Below are 27,353 nucleotides of genomic sequence, written 5' to 3'. Positions count from 1 at the left end.
TGTATTTACTTTCATGGAGTCTTCTCTTTACTGTTGACTTAGAGACAGATACACCTACTTCACTGAGAGTGTTCTGGACTTCAGTTGATGTTGTGAATGGGTTCTTCTTCACCAAAGAAAGTATGCGGCGATCATCCACCACTGTTGTCAAATGTGGACGCCCAGGCCTTTTTGAGTTCCCAAGCTCACCAGTCAATTCCTTTTTTCTGAGAATGTACCCGACTGTTGATTTTGCTACTCCAAGCATGTCTGCTATCTCTCTGATGGATTTTTTTCTTTTTTTTCAGCCTCAGGATGTTCTGCTTCACCTCAATTGAGAGTTCCTTAGACCGCATGTTGTCTGGTCACAGCAACAGCTTCAAAATGCAAAACCACACACCTGTAATCAACCCCAGACCTTTTAACTACTTCATTGATTACAGGTTATCGAGGGAGACGCCTTCAGAGTTAATTGCAGCCATTAGAGTCCCTTGTCCAATTACTTTTGGTCCGTTGAAAAAGAGGAGGCTATGCATTACAGAGCTATGATTCCTAAACCCTTTCTCCGATTTGGATGTGAAAACTCTCATATTGCAGCTGGGAGTGTGCACTTTCAGCCCATATTATATATATAAAATTGTATTTCTGAACATGTTTTTGTAAACAGCTAAAATAACATGTGTCACTGTCCAAATATTTCTGGACCTAACTGTAAATCTCTTGGCTTAGCCCGAATAATTTCAGGGCGTAAGAATAGTCTAATAGCTCTATTACACTGCCATATCAAATTGGAATCTCACTATGACTTGTTCTGGGAATGAATAGGACATCAGAAAGATACCAATAAGCTAATGATTATTCTACTATTGGTTCCAACTGAACCAAAGTGGAATATAATATGAAAAGCATGGCCCCATTTGTATTCGACAACAGCTTCCCAGAAGCAGAGTTTTCCTTTCAATCAATCTAATAAATCCTGGGTGTGAACTGACAACCAGCACTTTCAAGCAGTTCCAGGCTAAACTGCAAGGGATAAGCTCAAGGTCACAATGTGGTTTTGCTGGTGGTTTTCATCAGTTCTTTATTGCATTCCATTGGAACAGATGGATGAGTGTTATATATCGACTTTCTCTGAACTTAACAAGTTCACAGAATAAGTCTAAAGGCCTATGTAATGTGAAGACTAATCCCCTGTTCACTATGCAGGGATTTATCTGTATTAACACCATGTAGTTGCTCAGTTTTGATTGCTCTCAGAAAAAGCAAAAAAATAGAAATTTCACTTAGAATGTCTCATGAAGTGTCATTTTAATTTTTATGTTTTTAAGACAACCTTACAAAAAGAAATACGCATTTCCTATTTAAAACTATAGCCCCAAAATGTAAAAGGAATGCAAGGAAAGCAAGATAACTAGCAGCATATATGCCACCTATAAGGCACCCATCTGTAAGTGGCCGATTTTTTCTGGAATGGCCCACTGCTAAGTAAAGTGATCAGACCTACATTCACTATTAAGGCTGCTTTCACACTACGTTTTTTTAACATGCGTCATGAACGTATTTTTAACGCAAAAACGGATCCAGTGCAAATGAGCTCATTTCAATGCAATGGACTTGCGTCAACATGCATTCATATGCATTTGCGTGCGTTATAGTGAGGATCCAGCGACTTGCAGTTTAACTTTTTCAAAAACGCTACTTGTAGCGTTTTTGAGCTGCGTCCAAATACTGTTTTTCACTGGATCCTGACTGTACTGCACGCAAATGCATGTGAACGCTGGCATGCTGATCGAAGCGCTTTGCTTGGTCTCTTAGTTACCCGATGTTTACCTTGGTTAAGTGTGCAGGAAGCAGGCAGCCCGGCTCCTAGCAGCTGCGGACGGTCGTAACCAAGGTAAATATCGGGTATCCAAGCAAATCACTTCACAAAGTTACCCGATTTTTACCTTGGTTACCAGCGTCCGCAGCTGTCAGATACCGGCTCCCAGTCTATCACGTTCAGTTCCCCTCACTCCCAATCACATGACTTCAATTCCCGCCCATAAACTTCAAGTGACAGGATCCACTTTTACAGCAAAAAACAGTTCATGACACATGTTAAAAAAAAAACGTAGTGTGAAAGCAGCCTAATTTATTACCAGAGAGGCAAATGAGGATAAAAAGGTGTGAGTAATGACAGCAGCAGATCTACAGCTCATCTTAAAGTACACCGTATGAATATTAATCCTGCAACTGGCTTTGATTAAAAACGAAGAGCAGCTTCTCCAAGTATTACGAAACAGAAATTCCACATGTAAGCCTTGGTTTTCCAAATATGCATTAGAGCAATAGGGAATAAAGAAAAAAAAAAGTCGGCTGGAATACAAGTCCCACAAGAAATATTACAGAGGTCTGTGAGCAGAAGAATTAAGTCTAGAGAGGAAAATGTCTGACCTCTCTGCCAATATAAGCTGGCTTTCAAAGGCTAAACTGCAATGGCAGCCAAGTATTCCTTCCACCATCCTGCCTGTGTCTGCTCATGAATGGTGAAAACATATTGACAAGTCTGGAGCTTAGGAAAGCTGTGACACAGGCGCAAACCAGTGCATTCGTCATTTGGTAAAAAGCAGTTTAACATTGCAGTAAATTGTCAAATGCACGGTTTATATTAATAATTTAGAAAAACTAAATTATTGCAAACACTTTTGTAACAGGCTTTGTTAATAGATATAGTTATCTGCACAGCCACCATGTAATACTAGATTCCAGTGTAGCAACAACTACAGGGTAAATTTACAGCGAGACAATGTCAGCGCATATTAAAAAAGGGTTTTCTGTTATGGGACAATCTTAGCAGCTAATGGCCAATTTTGAGATACCGTATATGCCGGCGTATAAGACGACTGGGCGTATAAGACGACCCCCAACTTCTGCCCTAAAAATATAGAATTTGGGATATACTCACTGTATAAATAACCCTCTTCTTTTCTTCACTGATGCACTGCATAGCAGCCAATCAGATTGCAGCTTGTTAGTTTTCTACTGCAGGTTAGAAAATAGAAGCTGGATCCTTATTGGCTATTACTAAGAAGCGCTCCACGCCTGTACTTAATGTACCGTATATGACTGTGTGCGTAGACGTCCATGCATCCCCGGGCTCGTTATCAGCAGCCGCGTATCTCCGTTCCCTGTGCCCTGTCTCCGTCCGTGCCCCCAGTGACAGCTCGTCGCCCCCTCCCAGCAGCGGCTCTGCCCTGTATCTCCCCCTCGCCTCCAGCAGGAGGAGGGGGAGGGGAGCTCCTCTGTCATCCTGTGAGGAGGGAGAGACTTCTAGTACACAGTGCGAGCCGGAGAGAGACACAGGCGTATATTGTTGAAACTGCTACCTCCGGCACCCCACCGGTACCGTATATGACTGTGTGCGTAGACGTCCATGTATCCCCGGGCTCGTTATCAGCAGCCGCGTATCTCCGTTCCCTGTGCCCTGTCTCCGTCCGTGCCCCCAGTGACAGCTCGTCGCCCCCTCCCAGCAGCGGCTCTGCCCTGTATCTCCCCCTCGCCTCCAGCAGGAGGAGGGGGAGGGGAGCTCCTCTGTCATCCTGTGAGGAGGGAGAGACTTCTAGTACACAGTGCGAGCCGGAGAGAGACACAGGCGTATATCCGGCTGTATATCCGGCGTATAAGACGACCCCCCACTGTAGCCATTATTTTAAGGGGGTAAAAAGTCGTCTTATACGCCAGTATATACGGTAATTAAACAACCAAATAACTTTAAGGGACTGCTGTTTGGGCCTTAAACCTGCAAGGTGCAGCCAAAATTGGGTCGGTGGCTATTAGGAGTTGTGATTGTATATTCATAGTATCATAGTATCATAGTTTTTAAGGTTGAAGGGAGACTCTAAGTCCATCTAGTTCAACCCGTAGCCTAACATGTTGATCCAGAGGAAGGCAAAAAAAACCCAATGTGGCAAACAAGTTCCAATGGGGAAAAATTTCCTTCCTGACTCCACATCCGGCAATCAGACTAGTTCCCTGGATCAATACCCTGTCATAAAATCTAATATACATAACTGGTAATATTAAATTTTTCAAGAAAGGCGTCCAGGCTCTGCTTAAATGTTAGTAGTGAATCACTCATTACAACATCATGCGGCAGAGAGTTCCATAGTCTCACTGCTCGTACAGTAAAGAATCCTCGTCTGTGATTATGATTAAACCTTCTTTCCTCAAGACGTAGCGGATGCCCCCGTGTTCCAGTCGCAGGCCTAGGTGTAAAAAGATCTTTGGAAAGGTCTCTGTACTGTCCCCTCATATATTTATACATTGTGATTAGATCCCCCCTAAGCCTTCGTTTTTCCAAACTAAATAACCCCAAGTTTAATAACCTGTCTTGGTATTGCAGCCCACCCATTCCTCTAATAATCTTGGTCGCTCTTCTCTGCACCCTCTCCAGTTCAGCTATATCCTTCTTATATATCGGTGACCAGAATTGTACACAGTATTCTAAGTGCGGTCGCACTAGTGACTTGTACAGAGGTAGAACTATATTTTTTTCATGAACACTTATACCTCTTTTAATACATCCCATTATTTTATTAGCCCTGGCAGCAGCTGCCTGACACTGTCCACTAAAGTGAAGTTTACCATCCACCCATACACCCAAGTCTTTTTCTGTGTCTGTTTTACCCAGTGCTCTACAATTAAGTACATAATTATAAATTGTATTTCCTCTACCCAAGTGCATGACCTTACATTTATCTACATTAAACTTCAATTGCCACTTCTCAGCCCAATCCTCCAATTTACATAAATCTCCCTGTAATATAAAATTATCCTCCTCTGTATTGATTACCCTGCAGAGTTTAGTATCATCTGCAAATATTGAAATTCTACTCCGCATGCCCCCAACAAGGTCATTTATAAATATGTTGAAAAGAAGCGGGCCCAATACTGACCCCTGTGGTACCCCACTATGAACTGAGACCCAGTCCGAGTACGTACCATTAATAACCACCCTTTGTTTCCTATCACTGAGCCAGTTTTTAACCCAGTTACACATATTTTCCCCTATCCCCATTATTCTCATTTTATGTACCAACCTTTTGTGTGGCACCGTATCAAAAGCTTTTGAAAAGTCCATATACACAACATCCACTGCATTTCCCTGGTCCAGACTTGAACTTACCTCTTCATAGAAGCTGATCAAATTAGTTTGACAGGATCGATCCCTCATAAACCCATGTTGATACTCTGTCATAAGGTTATTTTTCTTGAGATACTCCAGTATAGCATCTCTCAAGAAACCCTCAAGGATTTTACCAACCGTAGAGGTTAAACTTACCGGCCTATAATTTCCCGGCTCAGTTTTTGTCCCCTTTTTGAATATTGGCACCACATTTGCTATGCGCCAGTCCTGCGGTACCGACCCTGTTATTAAGGAATCTGAGAAGATTAAAAATAATGGTCTATCTATCACAGAACTCAATTCCTGTAGTACTCTGGGGTGTATGCCATCCGGGCCCGGAGATTTGTCAACCTTAGTGATTTCGAGGCGGCGGCGTACTTCCTGCTGGGTTAAGCAGGTAATATTCAAGGGTGAATTTATGGTATCACTGGTCATGTCATCTGCCATGGCATTTTCTTGTATAAAAACCGTAGAAAAAAAGTCATTCAGCAAGAACTTTGGGTAACTGCTATTTCACCCAACAAACCAAAAAACGTTTTCAGTCGGGATTTACAGTCGCCACAAATCGGCAGTTTTGTATGGCTTTACCGTTTCAAGAACAGATTAATATAAATGGGCTTACCTTAGCGCCTGGAGAACCACCCACACTTTCCACAAACTGTGGAACTTGCTTTAGGTCTTCTAAATCATGACTCCTATAAGCCTTTAACGTGGCTGGACTATGATGAGATGGAGGAACCTGATAGACAGAATCCTGAAAAGAACTTTGCGGCACTTGATAAAGCTGATGTTGGTAGCAGGACTGAGGTGATGCTTCTTGCTTTGGAATGTCATTTTTAGAACTGTCAGGAATGGGGCCAATAAGAAGCTTCAGTCTATTTCCTGGCGCAATACCTTGGCGTCCATGTAATGAGCAGAGCCACCACCCTTCCAAACCTCCAGTGTTCTGCTCAATCACTGTTAAGATATCCCCTTTCCGGAAGGACAGCTCTTCTGCACATTCTGGAACATTATCAAACAAAGCTCTTGCCATGAGATTCTAAAAAACACAAGAAAAATAATTTGATTATAGTAAAAGATATTAGCGATAAAAATGTTTTGTTAAAAGACATGGTAAGATATCTAATGCAAACATACATGATTCTTACACAATCCATCAATATTCAAAGGCGGTAGACCATTAATCTGAATCTAGATCATCCTTCTATTGGTACTTTCATGAATTTGGGCAATATGTAGCCTCCATAACAGACACACAGACAGTTATCATAGAACATCTAATCACTAATTTACAATGCACAGACTGGCGGAGTGCTCGGTCATTGTGAATATTCATGTTTGTTTGCCTATTGTTACCATGAACCAACATCCGTACAAGCCTGTACTATATTCAAGGATAGATTCAGTGAACCATCTATCCTTTAATATCTATGTGATTTTTGATTTCACGCAGTAAACCGTGCAAGTTAAGGCCACGTCTTACTAAGCGACATCGCTGCTGAGTCATGGTTTTTGTGGCACAACAGCGATCTTCCTAGCGATGTCGCTGTGTGTGACATCCAGCAACGACCTGGCCCCTGCTGTGAAGCCGCTGGTCGTTGCTGAATGTGCTGGACCATTTTCTTCAAAGGCGATGTCCTACTGGGCAGGACGCATCGCTATGTTTGACACTGTGACAGGGTCCCAATGACAGCAGAGAATGTTACACAGGTCGCTACTGCGACCTGTATCGTTACTGAGTCGTTGGTAAGGTCTGACTGTGTGACATCTCACCAGCGATCCTTATCAGGTCGCATAGTTTTCGGGATCGCTGGTAAGTCGTTAAATGTGACGGGGGCTTTACTACTTAAAACTACTACAAATTACATATTTTTCTCTGAAGATGTCTCAGCTACACAACTTGCAGGTATTTTATACAAAATTTTCCTTTTTCTAACTCAAAGCCTTAAATACACAATGACTAACATTGTCTGAACCTGCCGATAACCGGCTCGGTTGACATTCTAATTCATATCGGGGAGCCGCCTGACTGATGGTCGGAAGAAATGTCGAATAGACTTGTCCAATTTTGGACTGCTCATTACTTTTTTCTCCCAGATGTAAGCCGCCATGTTAGTCGGCTGGCTTTTCATAGAGAACACCTCCCAAACGAGCGCCTGTATATGGGAGAGTCACTGAGATTACCGATGGCCAAATGACTGACCTAAGCATTTTCGACTGACAGACACTTAATATGTATGGCCAACTTAAGGGAACATGTGCATAATAGAGAAATAATTGGTTTGGGATGCATAAGCAGCTCTTTTTGAAAATCCAAAAATCAGACAGGTCAGATCCTTTTCTACCCCAATGGCAAGATATACCACCACCATAGGTTGAGAATTGGGAAGGCCCCATAAATATTAGGTAAATATTAGATTGTTGTCAGGTCATTGCTATAGTCTACTATTTAAGGGGATATTAAACCCCCTTGACTCACTTGCAAGTTCTTTTAAGGTTTTATAAGCCTGGAATAAAAGAAAATTATATTATATATTATATTATATTATATCGCGCGCGCGTGCGTGTGAGAGAGAGATGATAGATAGATAATCTATTATAGGTTACCGGAAATCTAAGCGTCAAGACTTAAAGCACACGCATATTGTAGAGGGGACAGCATATTTACGAAAGCCTTCACTAGAATACATATTGAAGTACTGGTTTTCAGTAACTTCTCTGAGAGCAAGATTATGAGAGAAAAAGAAAAAAAAAAAAAAAAAAAGGAGCAGCATAAGGAAGTAATCTTTCCCTAGTCTTGTGTCTTATAATAACGCAATATTAAAAATGATACATACAGCACCTATTCAAGCCTGATCAAATGACAGCATGGGACTAATGCCAACCAATAAACAAGATGACTGACGTCAGAAAGTGCATTATGGGTATGTTTAAATGTATCAAGTCCATTCATTTCATTATTACTGCAATTACTGCCAGTAGATGCAATAACTTTTTTTGGCAGTGGTAGCAGGAAAACGTTTAACAACTTTCCAAGGGTGTTTTTACCATAAGGAGAGAACATACAACAAACAGGTTCTTATAGCAGTAAGCTAGACTAGTTAGATTAAGGCTGGAGTCAGTTGCGTATGACTGGTGCAACGATCGCAATGCGATCCTCACGCAAGTGTGACTCCAGCTTAAATTGCAAGACTTCTAAGGCTTTGAACACATCTGTGTTACAACCCGTATCAGGAGACTCCAATTTTACTGAAGGAACCAGTTCAGTATGCTGTGCTATTATTTTAGGTAATATTATTGACACCATGATTGAATGAAACATGGGAGGACCCAGAATGGTTGCATAATCTTTTAGGAAATTTTAACGTATTCTCCAACTACCGTATCTAGCCTGCATGACAGTGTAGCTCCTCTCTGCAGCAGTGATCTCATACTGTTCATTACAAGCTGCAGGTGCCCGAGTCGGAGAATTAAATATTTGAATCCAAGCGTATTCATTCTACAGCGGAACTGAAAACGCTCAGCTATTCGGACACCAGTCTCATCAGGTCTGACTGTTTAATACTGAATAGAGCTTGAAGGGCATACTGCTGTGAGATATACAGTGGAAACGTGGTTTAAGAGTAACTTGGTTTGAGAGCGTTTTGCAAGACAAGCAAAGCATTTAAAAAATTGTAACTTGGTTTAAGAGCAATGCTTTGCAAGAAGAGCAAATACTCACCGTGCAGACTTCCGGTTCTGTCCTTTCACCACACTCTGACCCGCTCTGGAGGCAAATTTCTGCACATATGTACTGTATACAGTTACTGTATACAGTATATACTATACAGCATATCAGTTTGCATTTGTGGATACAGTATTGTGCTTTCTGCTAACCAGTGCAGCACGTTGCTTATATTGTATCTCTCACATACCAACAATTCTATTGTAAGCTAAAGTGCAGTTTAATTTGCTTTATAGGTTTTATACTGTACTGTACCTTGTATCACTGTACTGTGATAATTTTATATGAATACAGTACATTATATTGTATTACTGTAATAAGTTTGTATAAATACAGTAAATATTTTTGGGTTGTGGAACGAATTGTCTGTGTTTTAATTATTTCTTATGGGAAAATTTGCTTTGAAAGAAGAGTAACTTTGTTTAAGAGCACACTCCCGAAACCAATTATGCTAATCCAAGGTTCCACTGTACCGTATATATTACTGATAGCGATATCCTTCTCTGTCTAATGTATATAGCACCTCTTGCATTGCAGTAATCCAAATGAGGAAATATATTTTGATTTTATGTGGAAACTTGTGTTTTCAACAAGTATTTCAACATATGACTCAATGAACAAGGTTATTCAGACACTAACGTAAAGGATGTTTGTACAGTTCATTAAGCTAGTTCAACGTCCAGTGATTTGGACTTGGTATTTTAGAAGTGCGACAATAAAACTTTGTTAATAATTCACTTATGAGAAAGGAAGGCCCTATATCTAAATCTAGAAGAATCGCAAGTATCATAAACACAATTCTTTGTAACCAGTAAAGCTGCAAATGGTCACGTCCCACGTCAGCTGAGTAAATTATGGTTGTGTCAATATAGTTTTCATACACACAATGAAGTGACACCCAATTCAATGTAGGTCACTCATTCTGACCCCAAGGATGACTGATCAGAGAAGAAACGGAGCAAAAATAGCTGAACAGAGGAGACTCAAGATCTGTGAGCCGTCAATTCAGTAAAAAAAAAAAAAAAATCAGCTATCATTCACCTTTATTCATAACCTGAGCCGAATTAGTGCCCCTAATGGCAGTCATACACAAGTATTATCAGCCAGCCCATCGGCCGTTTATTTTTATTTAGCCCACAATGCAGCTAGTGCTCATTATCGGCTAAAACAATCTAACATGCCAGTGGGTATTTTGAATACCAATCGTTGATCAGTAGATAAATATAGTTTCTTATTAAAACAAAATGACAATCATCTGTTGTGGTCGAAATCAGCAATTTCAGCAGCCCTATATAGAGGCTAGAATGTAGCAGAAAATGGTTTGTAACCAAAATATTTATTTATTTTATTTCTGATTAGAAATGCACCTTCATATGTCAGATTAACGTGAAACCATGATTTAAAAGTTGAATTTCAAATGCCAGAGCAAATGTTTCTTTAAAAGTTCTAATACACAAACTGAACAGTCTGAATATGGTAATATTGGGGCAACACTAAAAAAAAGATGAGGGGGTTGGAGCCTGGCAGCGGCTCTTGTCTATGGGCGAGAATGTTCAACAGCCATCTACCAAGCGATGTGTCATATGCAACAGAAAAAAACAAACAAAACAAAAAAAAAAAAAACCCCGCAAAACACGAACTACTTTACCTTAAGGGCGTAAGCAGAAAGATGATTTAGCCAACATCGCTGACAGGATTTGACAGGTTAATAAAAATAAATGTATAAGATCACTTAATAAAAGCTGTTTAAATATATGACAGTGGAGGCCTTAAAAAAAGCAAGAAAGCTAGCATTATGACATTGTGAAATGATCTCATTGTGACTAAAAGGAGCCACACCAAGTAAAAACACAAACATCTACTGATTGGCGTGTGTGAAATCGTAGGTTTATTACTCCAGGCACTGCGAAGGTGTGTTATTATGTACTTAAAGTAAAAAGGTGATGATGCCAAAGGCTACTAGAACTGAAGTGGGAACACTGAGTTAATTAATAAGGCAAGTGGCCATTAATAAGATGAAAAAGAACCCACACCTGCTTCATTCGAGCCAACATCAGTCAGACAACCGCGGTGGGATTACACCTCCTGTCTTCCTTCTACATGCCTAAACAGTGGTTAGTACCACAAGATGTCCCACCCTTCACAGTTGTCTATATTTCTCTGCCCAGAACTAAAGGTAATCTAGGTTATTATCGGCATAAGATAATATAGCCTTCATGTATTTAGAACTAAACCTTACAGCGTTTTTGGGGGTGGCTTCCAGGCTTTTATTGCAGCCCTTCTAAATTCCCAATAAGAGTGGCCTCCGCCTCCATTACATCTTTGAAAGTCATGGATCCACATCTAAAGTTGCAATGAATAAAACTCACTTTCCTAGAAACTGTTTGATTACTGACGTACATGAACAAGATCAATTACTTACTCTCGTAAAACAAACTGACTGGTTCTATGGGCCAGATCCATTTGGCCTGGCATTTTCCATGCCAGTCTTGAGGGACTCCAGGAGTAAGATGTGCCTTGCCACTCAAGTAGGTGCATTTTAGATTTGTTGAATCTTGAGTAATGTGGTGTAACTTTTTGATTTTGCAGGGTGGACTTGGCCACACTTCATTCCCAGCTCTCCCCACTTTGGAGAAGCTGACACATACAGTATATGCCAACACTGACACTTGAAGGTGTTTTAGACCAGAATCCTGGTAAAAGGACCTTCATGAATCTGAGCCCTAATATTAGCACAAAAAAAAAAAAAAAAAAAAGTCACTGTTTTTGTATATGCCAATGAATATGTAGGAGAACTAAGGGGTATACTTACTAAAGATATTTGTACCTCCCAGGTGAAAATATCCATTTGAATAGAATTTGTAACTATTGTCCAGATTTTTTTTCCTCTGGAAATGGCATAATAAATATTGTAGGAAAGTAAAAACTTTACCAATGATTAAAGTGGCACACTCATCCTCCCCAGGTCCAGTACCGACTCCCTTCTGCATAGGCAGCAGCAGTGAAGACACGACTACAGTGGACATCACTTTGCTCACTCAACTCCTGGTGATCATTATAATGAATTTGGTGGGTAGGATTCACCATGCCCACATTGGCAGATCTATCCATGACTGATTTAAATAAACACCAAACGTTCTATACTAGTTGTGAATAGTGATGGGAGAACCCCCCCCCCCCCCCGGTTTGGGGCGTTTTAACCCAGAGCTTCGACCTTACAGTTATGGGATGTGGCAAGTGGGGGGGGGGGGGGGGAATTAATATGGATAATAATAATAATAATAATAAACATTGTCATTATACTTACAGTATGCGTCCTGCAATGCGTCCTGCAGACAGTGTCTCCTGGCCGCTTCTGCTTCCGGGTCCGATCATTAACTTCCGGTGATATTCACTGCACTGCTCGTCACTCAGCAGTCTTCAGCCATGTTCGCACTGACGTTAAGAGTCCATGGTTTAGTCATGGACTCGATTGAACTATGACACTCACTGTCAGCCTGCTTCTTGCTCTGTAGAGATGCTTGTCTGTACAGAGCGATGAAGCAGAGCTGACATTGCTCTCCCTGTGGATTACTTCGGACTAAGGTTTTTTTCTTTATTTTATATAATAAAGATGTCTCTAAATGTTTTTTTCTATTTCTAATAAAAAAAATTCTAAGTGTTTTTTTTTTACTGTTTACTATAAAAATTCATGGTGGCCATGCCTAATTTGGTGTGACACTGAATTTCGGAATTAGTACTAGCTGAGAATACAAAGCTGGTATTAACCCTTTTTTACCCAGCGTGCCACCGCCATCAGGGCCGCTGGACGAGCCGGGTAAAGAATCTGAAAATGGCGCTATGAAACAGTGTGCTATTTCCAGGGGTGGCTGTGGCTTTTAGCGTGGTGGGCTGAGGAGGCTTGTGCCTTACCACGCTGAGAATCCCAGCTGCTTGGTTTTACTTGACTGGCAATCAAAATACAGTGGCAGCCCATTCAGTTTTTTTTTTTTTAATAATTAATGGGCTTCCTTGTATTTTGATTTCCAGCCAAGGTAAAGCCAGGGAGATGGGGTTCTTGCTGAAGATGCTTCAAAAGACTTTCATATTCATCACATGCGCTGTGTTGTTCACACGCTGCAGCTGGCAATAAGAGTCTGCAAGAAGGACCCAGATTTCACACATCCGGCTTTTCGCCGGTTTGGCGGATGCAGCGCACTACAGTATATACAGTACAGTGGCAGCGGGACAAACGACGGTCACATGCTGTCATGTGACCCGGAAGTTGCGGCGCTGCCACTGTACTGCATTGTACTGTACTGGTATGCGTCACATCCGCCAAACCGGCGAAAAGCCGGATGTGTGAAACTGGGGGGAAATGCTGGAAATCTGATTGGAAAAGTGAGGAAATTGGTTATTGCCGCCAGAACCCCTAAAATTGATTCCATCTTGAAGAGACGTGCTGGGAAAGGGGCAATTGTTGATCAAGCCACTTAGTGAGGCAGCACTTATTTAATAACTGAGCGATTGCTTGAACTAAAATGATTTCTTATAGATATGGTGAACCCTCAAGTAACCTTAAATGAAGGTCAATGGACACAGGTGGCTGAATTGAAGGAATTGCTTAAATCACCCATTTACCGTGACTAAAAAAATTACAAGCTGAGGATTTAACTCCTGGCATTTTCATAAGGGAGTGAAACAACTTGCTATTTTACCTGTCCCAAAGAGGAGGTTTAATCCCAGATGGCATTTCTGCTTCAATGAAACAAAGACACAGCTATTGGAAAATAAAATTCTTCTGGCAGCTGTTAATGTGGACCCAAGTCATCGTATACTGCTTGATGATCAACAGCTTACTAAAAGGAAAAGAAGCTCTGAGGTAGCAGTTAGGATGAGCGGCTACAGGACTGCCAGACGGAAGAGGACTTGGGTCCTTACAGTGCTACTGCTGCCATATCTTCATCCTCATCAGATGAGTAGTTTAACTTTGACAAGTATTTCGATGACATGGAGCAGGCAAAGCGTTGCTGCAATGAAATAGATTTCACTCCGTCTCCTATAGCAGCAGATTGACCAGATTTCAGTAAAATTTTTCACTGGCTCTCAAAGAAATAGAAAAATTCAACCATTCATCAAAACTGACTGTGTATGAGGCAATTCCTTCATACCTGGAAATTGTTAGAGATGTTGCCCATGTGGTTACGGCTTTGCCTCCAATCCAAGTTACTGTAAAGAGGTTATTCTCTAGCCTTAAAATTATTAGGTCAGATTTGAGGTCATCTACGAAGGAGGATCTGATGGAGGCAATTCTATTTCTTACAACAAATTCATAGACTGCACAAATGTTATTTACTATGTTTTTGATAAAAACTTTTTTTGCCACTTACATAGTGTATTACATAGTTTATTATATAGTGATAGTGTGTTAGTGTGTTATATATATATATATATATATATATATATATATATATATATATATATAACACACTATCACTATATAATAAACTATGTAATACACTATGTAAGTGGCAAAAAAACAGTTTTCAACAAAAACATACTAAATAATAACATTTAGTATAATGCTTATATTTAAGTGACAAATGTATTGTAGTACAATGTGAACATCGGACATTTTAATCATTTTTATGATGCAATAATCAAGATATTTAGATAGAACATAAAATATATTTATTGGAATACAACTTTAAAACACAAAAATCTGTAATAAATTGTAATATGTAATACACTGTTTAATATACAGTAGATTACATATAAAGCTTGTGTATGTATGTGTGTGTGTGTGTGTGTGTGTGTGTGTGTGTGTGTGTGTGTGTGTTATATATATATATATATATATATATATATACACACACGCTTTATATGTATATATATATATATATATATATATATATATATATATATATATATATATATATATATATATATATATATATATATACACATACACACATACACACACACATACATACATACACACACAAGCTTTATATGTAATCTACTGTATATTAAACAGTGTATTACATATTACAATTTATTACAGATTTTTGTGTTTTAAAGTTGTATTCCAATAAATATATTTTATGTTCTATCTAAATATCTTGATTATTGCATCATAAAAATGATTAAAATGTCCGATGTTCACATTGTATTACAATACATTTTTCACTAAAATATAAGCAATATAATGTGGGAGTCTGAGTCGTGGAGTCTGAGCAAGGGAAATTGAGGAGTCTGAGTCGAAGGTTTGCCTTACCGACTCCACAGCCCTAGTTGGAGTAACCTTGAATCTGCCCATACATTCAGAATCTTGCATTGCATCACCCAGCATGGCTGCACACTCTGACAGGAGCCAGTCGGCTGCATATATTTCTATGCAGCTGCACGCTTGTGTCCAGAGAGCGTCAGGCCGTGCTGGGTGATATCGATGTGAGACTTGCAGGAGTCATAGGCTATGTGCGCACGTTGCGTACAAGCCCTGCAGAAATTTCTGCAGCGATCTGAAGAGCACATGTGCGCTTTAGATCGCTGCAGAAATGTCCGGAGTGAGCGCCGATTCCATGCGCTCTGCCTGCAGCTCCTCCCATAGACAGAGCAGGAGCTGCCGGCAAAGCGCAGGAAAGAAGTGACATGTCACTTCTTTTTGCGCAGCGCTTCGGCAGTAGCCGAAGCGCTGCGCTCTTAGACGCCACGTGCGCACGGCCCCTGCACAATCTCCATAGACTGTGCAGGGGCCGCAGGACGCATGCAGTTACGCTGCGCTACAAAGCGCAGCGTAACTGCATGTTTTTACGCAACGTGCGCACATAGCCTACGCAAGTGGAACTGTACCCTCAACCTGCTTCTCGCAGAGGCTTGTCTGTACAGAGCGAGAAGCAGGCTGACACTGACAATCAAAGATCAATTGAGTTCATGGCTAAGCCATGGACTCGCGTGAATCCTGACGTCACCGCGAACATGGCCAAAAAAGGCCAAAGACTGCCAAGTGATGAGCAGTGCAGTGAATACCTCCGGTAAGTGTAATCATAAGGTTTTTTTAATAATGTGCTTTTTTTTTTTTTTACAGCCCCTGGACCCGAACTGTAAACACGAATTTCCCAGGAAAACTCGTGTTTGGGACCGTGTGCATAAACACTGTGTTCGCAGTTTGTTTACAGTTTGGGTTCGCCCATCACTAGTTGTGAAGACAAAGAAAAAAAAAAAAACCTGACATTTCAAGGTGTTTTGCAAAAGAATTCTGGCAAAACACCTCGTTGATTTGGGATATAATTGCCTATACTTACACACATCCAGTACAGAACTAGGAGTTTTAAAAACCCAGACACTGAAAGGGCTTTTTCTCAGAAAGATTGAAGTCATATTTCCCATAACATCAGCTCTAGAAGACATGGGGATTAAACATCTATTTTGGTATTAGGCGTGCCAGAAATGGAAAGCCATGTCATGCTTTTCATTAGAAGTTAGTTTGTCTAAAGGATGTTCTTTAGAGTTTATTCACAGCTTTATTTGCAAAGTTACCAGACATTTAGCAACCACAGGAATCAGGAATGCGAGGGGTAAGCAACTCCCAGCCTACAAAGCACATGCTGTTCTCTTCTCTGTACATAACAAAATACATTGAGTCTTGTGTTGCCTAGGTAATTACTGATCCTCTATTACTATTCCTGTGAATCTCTCTAGTAAAAAGAATCCATGTTGCTACAGACTTGGGTACTTTGTAATAAAGTTTGCAAGTAACTGCAGTTAGAAGGGACAAACTTGTTTGAAGATAACTGGCCTGACATGAGGCAATGCTCATTTGCGGTTATTCATAAATAATGGCCACTTAACATGACAATTAGAGGCTTGAAAACCCGGGCTAATATAATGCAGGATGTGAAGAGGTCTCCAACCTAGTCATACGACATGCCTGCAGCTAGGACAGTGTAGATCACTCTTTGAGACTACCTGAGTGAGTGGCTATTTCAGTAAATCTAATAGCCTTGATACATTGGGAAGGAAGACAGCCGAGTGCCGTCACTGCTGCACATGCCCTAGGTAATCAATTCCGTGAGATGGGCTACGAAGGCATTCAGACATCTGCAAGTCACGGACATTTTCACAGGAACAGCTCATACCTATTATAGTCTAATGAGCCATTCACAAGTCCATGCTGGACAGAGCGATAAGGGAAGGGAATTAAAAAAAAAAAAAAAAAAAATCACAATTGCCAACTCCCAGAACCTGAGAATTATGTACACCAAGTATGGACAAATTAAGCTACAGACAAAATCTCAAGACATATTTTCACATAAAAGGTGACTTTTAGGAGGGGGGGGGGGGGGGTAGAATCAGCATGCTTTTGTCCAATTACATCCTCAAATGTTAATATTAACCCAGCTAGTCACTCATGGATGTGTGATACATTCCTGTACCTTCATACAAAAAGTCTACAAAACACACTTATAAATCTTAGTAAAGGGACAAGACCAGGTGTGTATATATATGCCTATGGTTTAGAAAGAAACAAAAACTGACCAAAAGAATAATTTGGCATCCAGCTAGCAGTGACAATACGACGTGAAATTCTAGTGATAGTTCATAATTGATGTGAGGCAAACTCCATGCTATGGATACAAAATACTAAGTCCTGCGGCTAGATTAATAGGAGTACCAGGCTCATTGCTGCAGCCTGAAGATTTGTAAATGCCCCCTTAAACGGAATCAGTCACCAAGTTTTTGCTACCCATCTGAGAGCAGCATAATGTAGAGACAACAAAAAGAGGATGACATCCAGCCTTGAATAAAAATCTTTACGTTTATTAAAACAAAAAAAAAAAACAAAACCATTAAAAAGCCGAATAAGGAATAGTATGTAGTGCTTACGCGTTTTGAACATTACTGCGCTCTTAATCATAGGTCATGAACCTAAAAAGCACTAGCCTTTTCAGGTGATCTTGATGTGACCTTCTCAACTTTTGGATGCACATGTCCAACTGCTCAATGTTTCAGTACATTTTGAACAACTTGCTGTTCTCTAACAAGCAGCTTAATGGCAAAATTCACAAGTGTTTGATTTGTGGATCAACCAATAAGTTTCGAGGTTCAACTAGACTTTGTAATGCTGTTCACATTTTGACATCAGGAGACCAAGACGACACCTAACAATTGATGAACAGTACCTCATCATTTGAAGAGTTTCAGTCAAGACACTCAGAAAAAAGTGGCCACTGAGTTTGGACTGTCACAGAGTGTCATCATCAGGTTGCAACAGAGATACAGGGAGACCAGAAAAGCCATAAAAAAGCATAGAACTAGACGTCCTTTGGCCCTTACTGATGGCCACCACTCCAGGCATATTTAAGGGAGGTGAGACACCCAAGTGTCAAGTCAGACAATTCAAAACAGTATACATCAACGTGGTCTGCGTGCTAGATGACTTGAAATGGTACCTGACCATACCCCCAGGCACAGTTGTCATCTATGCCGAACGAGGGACCAGTGTGTCTCAGTGCTGTTCAATAGTGAAAGTCAATTCACGCTGAGCAGAAATGAAGGCTGCCAATGATGTTTGAAACATCAAGGAGAGAGTTATGCATGAGCCACCCTTGTCACCAGACAAGCCTTTGGTGGTGGTGTTAAAGTGTGGGCAGATGTGTCCAGTCAATACAGAACTACCCTACACTTTCTGAATGGTACAAATGACAAGCCCGTACTACTTTAATAACCTCATTAATGCAGTCATTGCGCCTCTGCAAGACCACCACAAGCCCAATTTCATCTTCATGGACAATAATGCTACAGCTAATCGAGGTGGCGTCATTGAAGAATGACTGCAGGAGACCAGGATACCTCAAATGGACTGCTCCGCACTTTCTCCGGACCTGAATGCCATAGAAAACCATGAGATCATCCGAGTCGCCGTGTAGAGGCTCGTAACTCTGTTTCCTAGAATTTCAATGACATGAGGGCCACCCTTCAAGAAAGGTGGGTGCCATGCCTCAGCAGACAATAACGCCACTTCTGAACAGCATGAGACATCATTGTTGTCAAGTTGTAACTGATGCTCAAGATCACATAACAGGTTATTGAAACATTGACATTTTTTGGAGGGGTATAACCAACACTATTGCTGGCTTTTGTTTCAATAAATTGTTTGAAATGAGGAAAATCACCATTGAATGTTTGTACTTAAATGCTCTACTTATATGATAAAGCCAAAAATCCCTAATTTTTTTGTGAGTAGTGCACAATTCCAGTTACAGTATAAGATGTAACAAAGTTTAAAAACCATAGACAAAAAAAAAAAAAATATGGATGACAAAAAGGTCATGCCTCAATCAGTTTAAGTCTTAAAAAACATCACATTATTTGAAGCATTGTGAAATCCAACTGTCATATGCCATTCAGGTAGTTAGCTCGACTAATGAGCAAGGGCACTAGTCCCTTGGGCCTTAGTTCCCTTGCCAGTCGCCCCCATTAGCATGTTAGTACGTTCCTGTGGGAGTCCCAACATGCTAATGAATGTGCAGTGTCACAGGATGATCTCACTCACCTTTCCGCTGCCATCGTGTCCGAAGGGGGATTTTGGCTCAGTGCGCATGATCCCGCAGTTTCGGTCATGCGCACAATAAAGACGGGTGTACGTGTCCTGGCTTCAAACTGAAGTAGTGCGCATGACCCAAACTCTAATGGGGGCGACTGGCAGGGGAACTAACGCCCAGGGGACTAGTGCCCTCGCTCATTAGCAAACGGTAAAAGATCTTTAGAAATACATTTTCTAAAGATCTCTTTATCTATGCTAGTGTATGCAGGGACTATTAGCCAGGGATTAGTAATATACACCCAGAACTATTTGTGGTTCTGGGCTCGTATTGGACCTGACAGATTCCCTTTAAGTGCTGGGGTCCTAGGACAACATCTGCAGGAGTTTCTATGCGCTGTAGGAACAAGCAGCTCACAGAGTATTTTCTTCTGGAGAAGTATCACTGCCAGGGATAAAGAAAACTATGGTATTATAGAAAAGGATCGAGCACAATTGATACAATTTTCATCTTTATTGTAACAGTTAGTAAAACATTGTTATATCGAAGTACTGTCCATCAAATGGGACAGTGATGATTATGTCTACAATGTATTGTGGAATTATTGGCACTATATAAACGTTTACTGGTACAAACGGCAACAGGTCCCTTTAAACAGGATAGTGACCATAACATAACTTAATTATTTCACAAACTAATGAATAAATGATCAAGAATGAATTCTGTGTATGCTCATTTAGCTCAGGGATACAATGTGACTTTAATCATGCAACAAGGATATCATAACGTTGCCTTGTGACAATTGTCACTGTGTTGCAGATTGCAACATAAGGTGAGGTGACTGTCGCCAAAAAAAAAAAAAAAAAAATCAGATAGATTTTTGGTAGAAAACGACTTATGGGTGACAACGTGATTGTGACTTGCCAGAGGACCGGTCTGAACCCAAATAGCAACAATGAAATGTTCACGTGACAAGAAGTCACAGGCAAGCCGCAGGAGCTTCTCGATCACGCAACCCATCTGAGGCTTCATGTCATATTGTGGCCATGTAGACCTGACTGAGGATTTAAAAGCGGAACCTGCCCAATCAGAAAATGCCATTTACCTGCAATGATAATCTGCAGGTAAACAGCGCTCCAATGCTTTGTAGCCACCTTAGGGAAAGGTTTCATAAACTTGTACAGAAGATGCACAATAGTCTGTCATCACAACAAATTGAAATCTTTAACCAGAATCGGGGGGGCACCCCAAATGGATGCTGCGGAATATGTTGGTACTATATAAATAAGCAAAATCATTAAAACCATCCATATGTCTGGGGTTTTTTTACATTCACATGACAATTGTTTATACATTTTCAGTTAAAGTAAAAAAAATTGTTTAAGACAAAATGCCACTTCCGTTTTGTTTTTAAATAAAAAGTTAGGATCTTATATGGATCGTCCGAATTGCATTTTTTCTCCCCCAGTTAGGCTATGTGCCCACGGGACTTTGTACCTGCAGATTTTGCCGTGGAAAGCCTGCGGATTTAGCTGGATTTTCTAGATAAATCCACAGGTTTTAGCAAGTAGAGATACTCCCCCATGTTATCCTATGGGATATTGGGAGCGTGTGTCCATGCTGCGGAATGTGCGGCTGCGGAACATGCTGCGGATGTCCCGCCGCACGGAATGGCATGTCAATTTTTTATGCGGAAATACCTGCGGAATTCCCGTCCCACCACTATGGAGATAGAGCCAGGACTTCCTCAGGTAAGCCGCATGAATGTCCGCAGGTTTACCGCAGTTATAAAGAGCAGCTACGGGAAATCTGCAGATGTACCTGCGGATATATCCACAGGTACAAACTCCCAAGGGCACATAGCCTTACACTGCAGTTAGTGATGAGCGAGCACTACCATGCTCGTGGCTTAAAGAGCAGTCAGACGTTCGGATGGGCTCGACTCGTGTACTGAGTATAATGGAAGTCAATGGGAAACATGCATTTTTCCATGCAATCTTCCAGAAAAATACGCGAGTCCCCCATTGACTTTCATTATACTCGGTAGACGTGTCGCGCCCCACCGACGGCTCATTATAAGTACAGAGTACCTAATTGGCCAAGTCTCATCTGAGAGAAAAAAAAAAAAAAAAAAGGAGGAGACTGATGCACGATGGAAATTTTCCCCCACAGCTTTATTGAATAACATAGGTCTACGCGATGTAGGACTTTACCCCAGACAGCACACATCTGGATAATATATGTCTGAGCGCAGCCTAAAGTTCAGACTACACTCTGCACTTGTGACAAGTACAGGCAGTGTCAGAGTGAGGCGGCATTGACCCACTAGGAACACCGACTCTGGTGGCCACTGATGAACTACATGCAAATATTACATTCACAAATGTACCTCTGCTTCTATATAAGATAATGGGTAACTTGTAAAATTAAGGAGTTACTTTGTCTGTACATAGTGAAACAAGTGTACTACTGATCATATTTAGGGGGGGGGGGGGGTAGGTGACATACTACTGTAAGGGGCCCACCAGAGGATTCTCCATCTCTCCGGTGGGCCAGTCCGGCCTTCGGTACACTTTATTTTCATGCAACCTGAAAAAGATGATGGGGTACTAAGCAAATAAAATATTACCTCAGCCTATTCTTACTAATAATAATACTAAGAAGTACAGAAGTTTCCATCCTAAGGCAGGATGACATCAGGGATCAGCAGGCATGCTGTCTAATTAGTGCAGAGGACTTGCCAGAATTCCTGCGGGTTGTGTCAGCAGCTTGGAGCAGCAGCACAGTCAGGGGTTAACCTCTGTCATTAGAAAGTCAGCCTGCAAGCCACACACTGGGAAGATTCCAGCAGTCTCCAGTCCGCCATACGGAGCCCTATACACGTAGGGAACATAGGGAAGCGCGCAGCAGGCTCACCTTGTACTTCATGTTTGCAGCTTTCCTGGTGTCTGCAGTAAAGCGGTCCACATTGGAGAGCGCAGCAATGTCCGGCGGCTGCAGGAGGGGAGACACGAGCGCTCGCACCGGCCGCTCGCAGCTATCTGAGAGCTCTGTTAGGTCGCACAATGCAGAGTGCGCGCGTCATTAGCATACTCGGCCCTGATTGGTGGAGGCGGGGCTTGCAGGCGGCGGGCTTCGCTCGCCCTCTGTGCACATTATTTCCCGCACGTTGTGGTGCTGTGAGGAGATTTCTATATCAGGGCATAGCTCCATATAACACAACTGTGCTCAGCACACGGCAGCCCGCATTCTTATGTGCTGACAAAATGGCTTCCTGTGACCTGAGGGAGATCTCCCTGTAAAAGAGAAAAATACTTTGCTGAGGCTGAGTGGGGGACAAAGGAATGTCTGTCCATTCCCCCCGCAGCCATACTTGCTTCTTTTTACCTCAGGCTCTTGTTTTTGTTCCTTAGCACTTCAAAGTCCAGCAGCTGACAAACTGTTCCAGCAAAGTGTCCTAACATGAAGGACAAGAATGCGATGTGCTGAGGGCTTCATAAAATTGCCCATGTAGATGCACTCAAGTATACGAAATGTTGGGAAAGAAAAATGTTTCAGACCATGTTCCCACTTGGCATAAATACTGTATTTTTATGTAGAAATACTGTCTCTGCTCAATCAAAGGGGGATATGATTTCATGAAAAACTCCTGCCCACTGGTGCATCTAAAGGCCGCTTTACACACTGCGATATCGTGACCGATATCGCTAGCGTGGGTACCCGCCCCCATCAGTTGTGCGACACAGGCAAATCGCTGCCCGTGGCGCACAACATCGCACGGACCCGTCACACTACTTACCTGCCCCGTCGCTGTGACGCTGAACGAATCGCCCCCCCTTAAAAAGGAGGCGATTCGCCGGTCACAGCAACGTCACAGCAGCGTCACTGAACCGCCGCCCAATAGAAGCGGAGGGGCGCAGATGAGCAGGACGAACATCCCACCCACCTCCTTCCTTCCGCATTGTGGGCGGGATGCAGATAAGGAGAGGTTCCTCATTCCTGCGGTGTCACACAGAGCGATGTGTGCTGCCGCAGGAACTACATCGTTACTGCAGCAGCAACGATATTTGAGAATGGACCCCCATGTCGCCGATGAGCGATTTTGCACGTTTTTGCGACGATGCAAAATCGCTCATAGGTGACACACGCAACGGCATCACTAAAGCGACCAGATGTGCGTCACAAATTCCATGACCCCAACGAGATCGCTTGAGCGATGTCGCAGCGTGTAAAGCGGCCTTAAGGCTATGTGCGCACATTGCATCTTTGTGGTGACCACAAAGATGCCCGTTTTTGGTCCCAAAAAACGCTCTTGGCATACGTTTCTTGCCGCGTTTTACTGCGTTTTTTACCGCGTTTTTGCCCAGTGTGTAAGTCAACTCTATTGACTGGAAGGGCTCAAAAACGCAGAAAAAAATTGACATGCTGCATCTTTGTGGTCACCACAAAGACGCAGCAAAACAAAAGCTGCAAAGTACGAACAGAAAAACTGAAATCTCATAGGCTTTGCTGGGGAAGGAAATGCATGCAGTTTTGAGACCAAAATTGCACCTAGAAAACGCACAAAAATACGGCAAAAAACGCAGCATGCACACAAGGCCTAAAGATGCTGCTGAACTGTGCATTTTGTGGTGCATTTCCTTTTCTATATAGAACCTGATAAAACGTAATAAAATGTAATTGTGTTTTTTAGTGCAGAAAACGTTACTAAAAAAAGATGCTTCAATTTTGCACAGAAACCTCATCAAATAAAGGTAATAACTAGGGATGATCGAATACCTCAAATATTCGGCTTTATGAATATTTGCCGAATAGGTCACCGCTATTCGACTGTTCGTGAATATTCGATGTGCAATGTAAGTCTATGGGAAACTCGAATAACAACTATTCGGAACTATTCTGGCTTTCCATAGACTTACATTGCGCATTGAATATTCGCATAGTGGCGACCTATTCGTCGGATAGTTGCGAAGCCGAATATTTGAGGTATTCGATCACCCCTAGTAATAACTCAGCTAAATCACTGTCCTTTGAAGATTGTTATTCCATATTTTGGTGCAGACACTCTGATAGCCTGTCAATGTTATACCCCCACAGCCTCCAACTCAGTATGAAGGCCACTACAGTCCCATACTCAGTATGAGAGCCGCCACAATCCCCTACTTAGTATTACAGCCCCCATAACACCTTACTCAGTATAAGGACCTCACAGTCTCTCCTTCCACTATGAGGGTCCCCGCAGTTCTTAAATCAATATCGCGCTCTCAAAGTTCCCAACTCAATATGGGGATTTTCATAGTCCTCAGCTAAGTGCAGGGGTTTTCATAGTCCCTCGTAGTCCCTCACACAGTATTATGGCCCCCACCAGCCCCTCATTCAGTATAATTACCCCACCATCCCCCAACTCAGTATTATGGCCCCCATCAACAATACACGTAGTAAAGCGTTGTGGGGAGCATTATTCTCAATAGGATGCCCCCCATCAGCTCCCCACTCAGTATGATTAGCCCCCACCAGCCCCCTATTCAGTAAGATGGCGCCCACAATTACTGACATTAAAATAAAAACACGACTCACCTCACCCTCTTCCCTTAATGTGTTGCTCCAGTCTATGCAGTGTTAGTACTGAGGCTTCAGCACAGCAAGTGCGATGTAGTTGATCCACCATTCTATTTAAACAATATTTGCTTCCTGAGGATACATGCAGATACCGCTGAAATTGTGATGATGGGAGGAGGAGAAGGGTCCAGTGCCAAGGGCCCCATGGTGGCCACATAGGCTGCCGCTATGATTGGTTCTCCCCTTCTCCAAAGACATACTTTTTACATTTAGATTGTGAGCCAGTGTGGACAGTAATGATTATAGTGTCTGTAGAGTGTTGTGGAATTAATGTTGCTATATAAGTGAGCAAAAATAAAATATCTACCCCGTATTTTCAAAAGCTGTTTGGTTCAGTTATGAAAGTCTCCTCACCACTGGCATGCTGGAATGGTGTGTCAGACTCCACAAGGGGAATAGCTTCCCCTTTAGACCTCCTGAATTCAAATCTGACAATGAAAAATTTTAGTTAGCTCTTGTTTCTACGATATCAAAGCATTTTCCTTTTACTTCAGTACTTTGAAACAGTATTATTTTTGCAAATATAAAGATGCTGAATATTTTGTTAGGCCAATTTTCTGATATTTATTTATAAGAAACTTAATAACAAATCAAATCACTAATCCATGTCCAAACACTATTGCAAATTATAAACAGTTCAAGAATTTTCACTACAAAATTTGGTCCTCATTCAATGACAACTTTTCCTTGCTTGTATCTTGTATTCCTGTATCGGATAATCTCTTATAATTGTCCAACAGTGATCTGCAAGCCTTGATGGATTATGTTTTCCTTGACATATTTTCTTCATAGCTGCAATATCTTGGTGAAATCTCTTGGTGCTCGTCACTCACTGCTCCACAGTTTGGTGGAAAAAAGTCTAGATACGAATGTAAGAAATAAATCTTTAAGCACAGGTTACAGCCAAGATGCTTTTATGTTTTGAGGAGATTTTCCACAAACTCTTCATAGTTATCTGCTCTTGAGTTTCCTAAATAATGCAGAAGCTACCAATGCAACTTTTTTCCTTGTCCTGCAACAAACAGAGAAACTCCTTATATTGAAGTAGCTTACCAATATAAGATCCAAGACTCCTTCCTTTATCTTTGCTTTACTCAACTTTGGAAATTTATCAATGCGATACTTGAATGCATTTGCATTTTTATCCCTTGCTTTTACAAAGTTCTTTATTAAGCCCAACTTGATATGCAGTGGTGGTAACAAAATCCTATGTGGGTCAACAAGAGCTGCATACAGGCCATTTTTACTCCCTGGATGAAGTGAATGTCAGAGAGGCCAGTCTCTTTTATTGTAGTGATTTACATTTGCACGACTATCTCATTCACACAGAAAGCAGTAGTACTTTGTGTATCCACCCTGGAGACCAAGGAAGAGGGCAAACACCTTTAAGGCTATGTGCGCACTAGGCGTTTTTGCCGCGTTTTTAGCGGCGTTTTTTACCGCGTTTTTGTGCTGAAAACGCAGTGACATTGCTTCCCCAGCAATGTCAATGGGTTTTCAGAAGTGCTGTCCTCACACAGCGTTTTTTTTTAGCTGCGTTTTTGTGGTGACCACAAAAACGCAGCATGTCAATTATTTCTGCGTTTTCCACTGCGTTTTTCACTCATTGAATTCAATGAGATGTTAAAAACGCAATGAATAATGCATATAGCCGCGTTTCTATGACTAAAAACGCAGCTATAAACGCAAGGGGTGGGTACTACAGTGACGTGTACAGGAAGAGGATTCCTTCTGTTGGTAAACACAGAAGCATGAATCCTCCCGGTACCGTCACCGCTGCCTCCACCTCCCGTCCTGTGCATGTCAGCTCCGTGCGGCGCCATGTCTGGGCGGGAGGTGGAGGCAGCGGCGAAAACCAAAGTGAACAGTAGAAAAAAAAAAATGTCATATACTCACCTGTCCGCAGGGTCCCGGTGCCATGCCCGCTCCCATCTCCTCCCGGTCCCGCCGCTCTGGCTGTGTGCAGTCTCCCCGGGGCAGGACCTTGCTTGCAGGACCTGGCGCTGATCACCTGATGCAGTCACCTGACGCATCAGCTGATCGCGGTGTCGCCGGCTTTTTCGCGCCCGGCCGGCTATCAGCTGATCCTGCCGTCAGGGGACTTCATCAGCTGATTACCGGCAGCTCCGGCAGCGATCGTATAGGATCAGACTCCTGTCCAATCGATCGCTCCAGGAGCTGCCGGTAATCACCACAGCACATAAGTGAGTATTATTTTTTTTTTTTTTTCTACTGATGCATCAGCTGATTGTATAATCGGCTTTTATACAATCAGCTGATGTGTGATGGGATTCAGCCCCTAGAACCTGACACATCATCTGATCGCTTTGCCTTCCAGCAAACC

The 27,353-nt window shown here is 41.9% G+C and overlaps 1 protein-coding gene across 2 annotated transcripts in view; it reads right to left on the bottom strand.

Moving 5' to 3' along the window:
* The window catches only part of NEDD9 (neural precursor cell expressed, developmentally down-regulated 9), a 177,181-nt gene that overhangs the window by 21,970 nt on the left and 127,858 nt on the right, over window positions 1-27,353 (bottom strand). The window contains exons 1-2 of one of the 2 annotated variants that reach the window (XM_075314756.1): window positions 22,307-22,439; window positions 5,766-6,182 (exon numbers count right to left, since the gene is read on the bottom strand). In XM_075314756.1, the coding sequence (XP_075170871.1) occupies window positions 5,766-6,182; window positions 22,307-22,318 (429 nt within the window). In that variant the 5' untranslated portion in view covers window positions 22,319-22,439. Of the gene's footprint in view, window positions 1-5,765; window positions 6,183-22,306; window positions 22,440-27,353 lie in introns of those variants that run through there. The other variant, XM_075314757.1, reaches the window with a different exon arrangement.

This window comes from Anomaloglossus baeobatrachus, chromosome 6 (assembly GCF_048569485.1).
Source record: "Anomaloglossus baeobatrachus isolate aAnoBae1 chromosome 6, aAnoBae1.hap1, whole genome shotgun sequence".
In the NCBI taxonomy this organism is placed as follows: domain Eukaryota; kingdom Metazoa; phylum Chordata; class Amphibia; order Anura; family Aromobatidae; genus Anomaloglossus; species Anomaloglossus baeobatrachus.
This window is presented reverse-complemented; position numbering and strand designations above follow the sequence as displayed.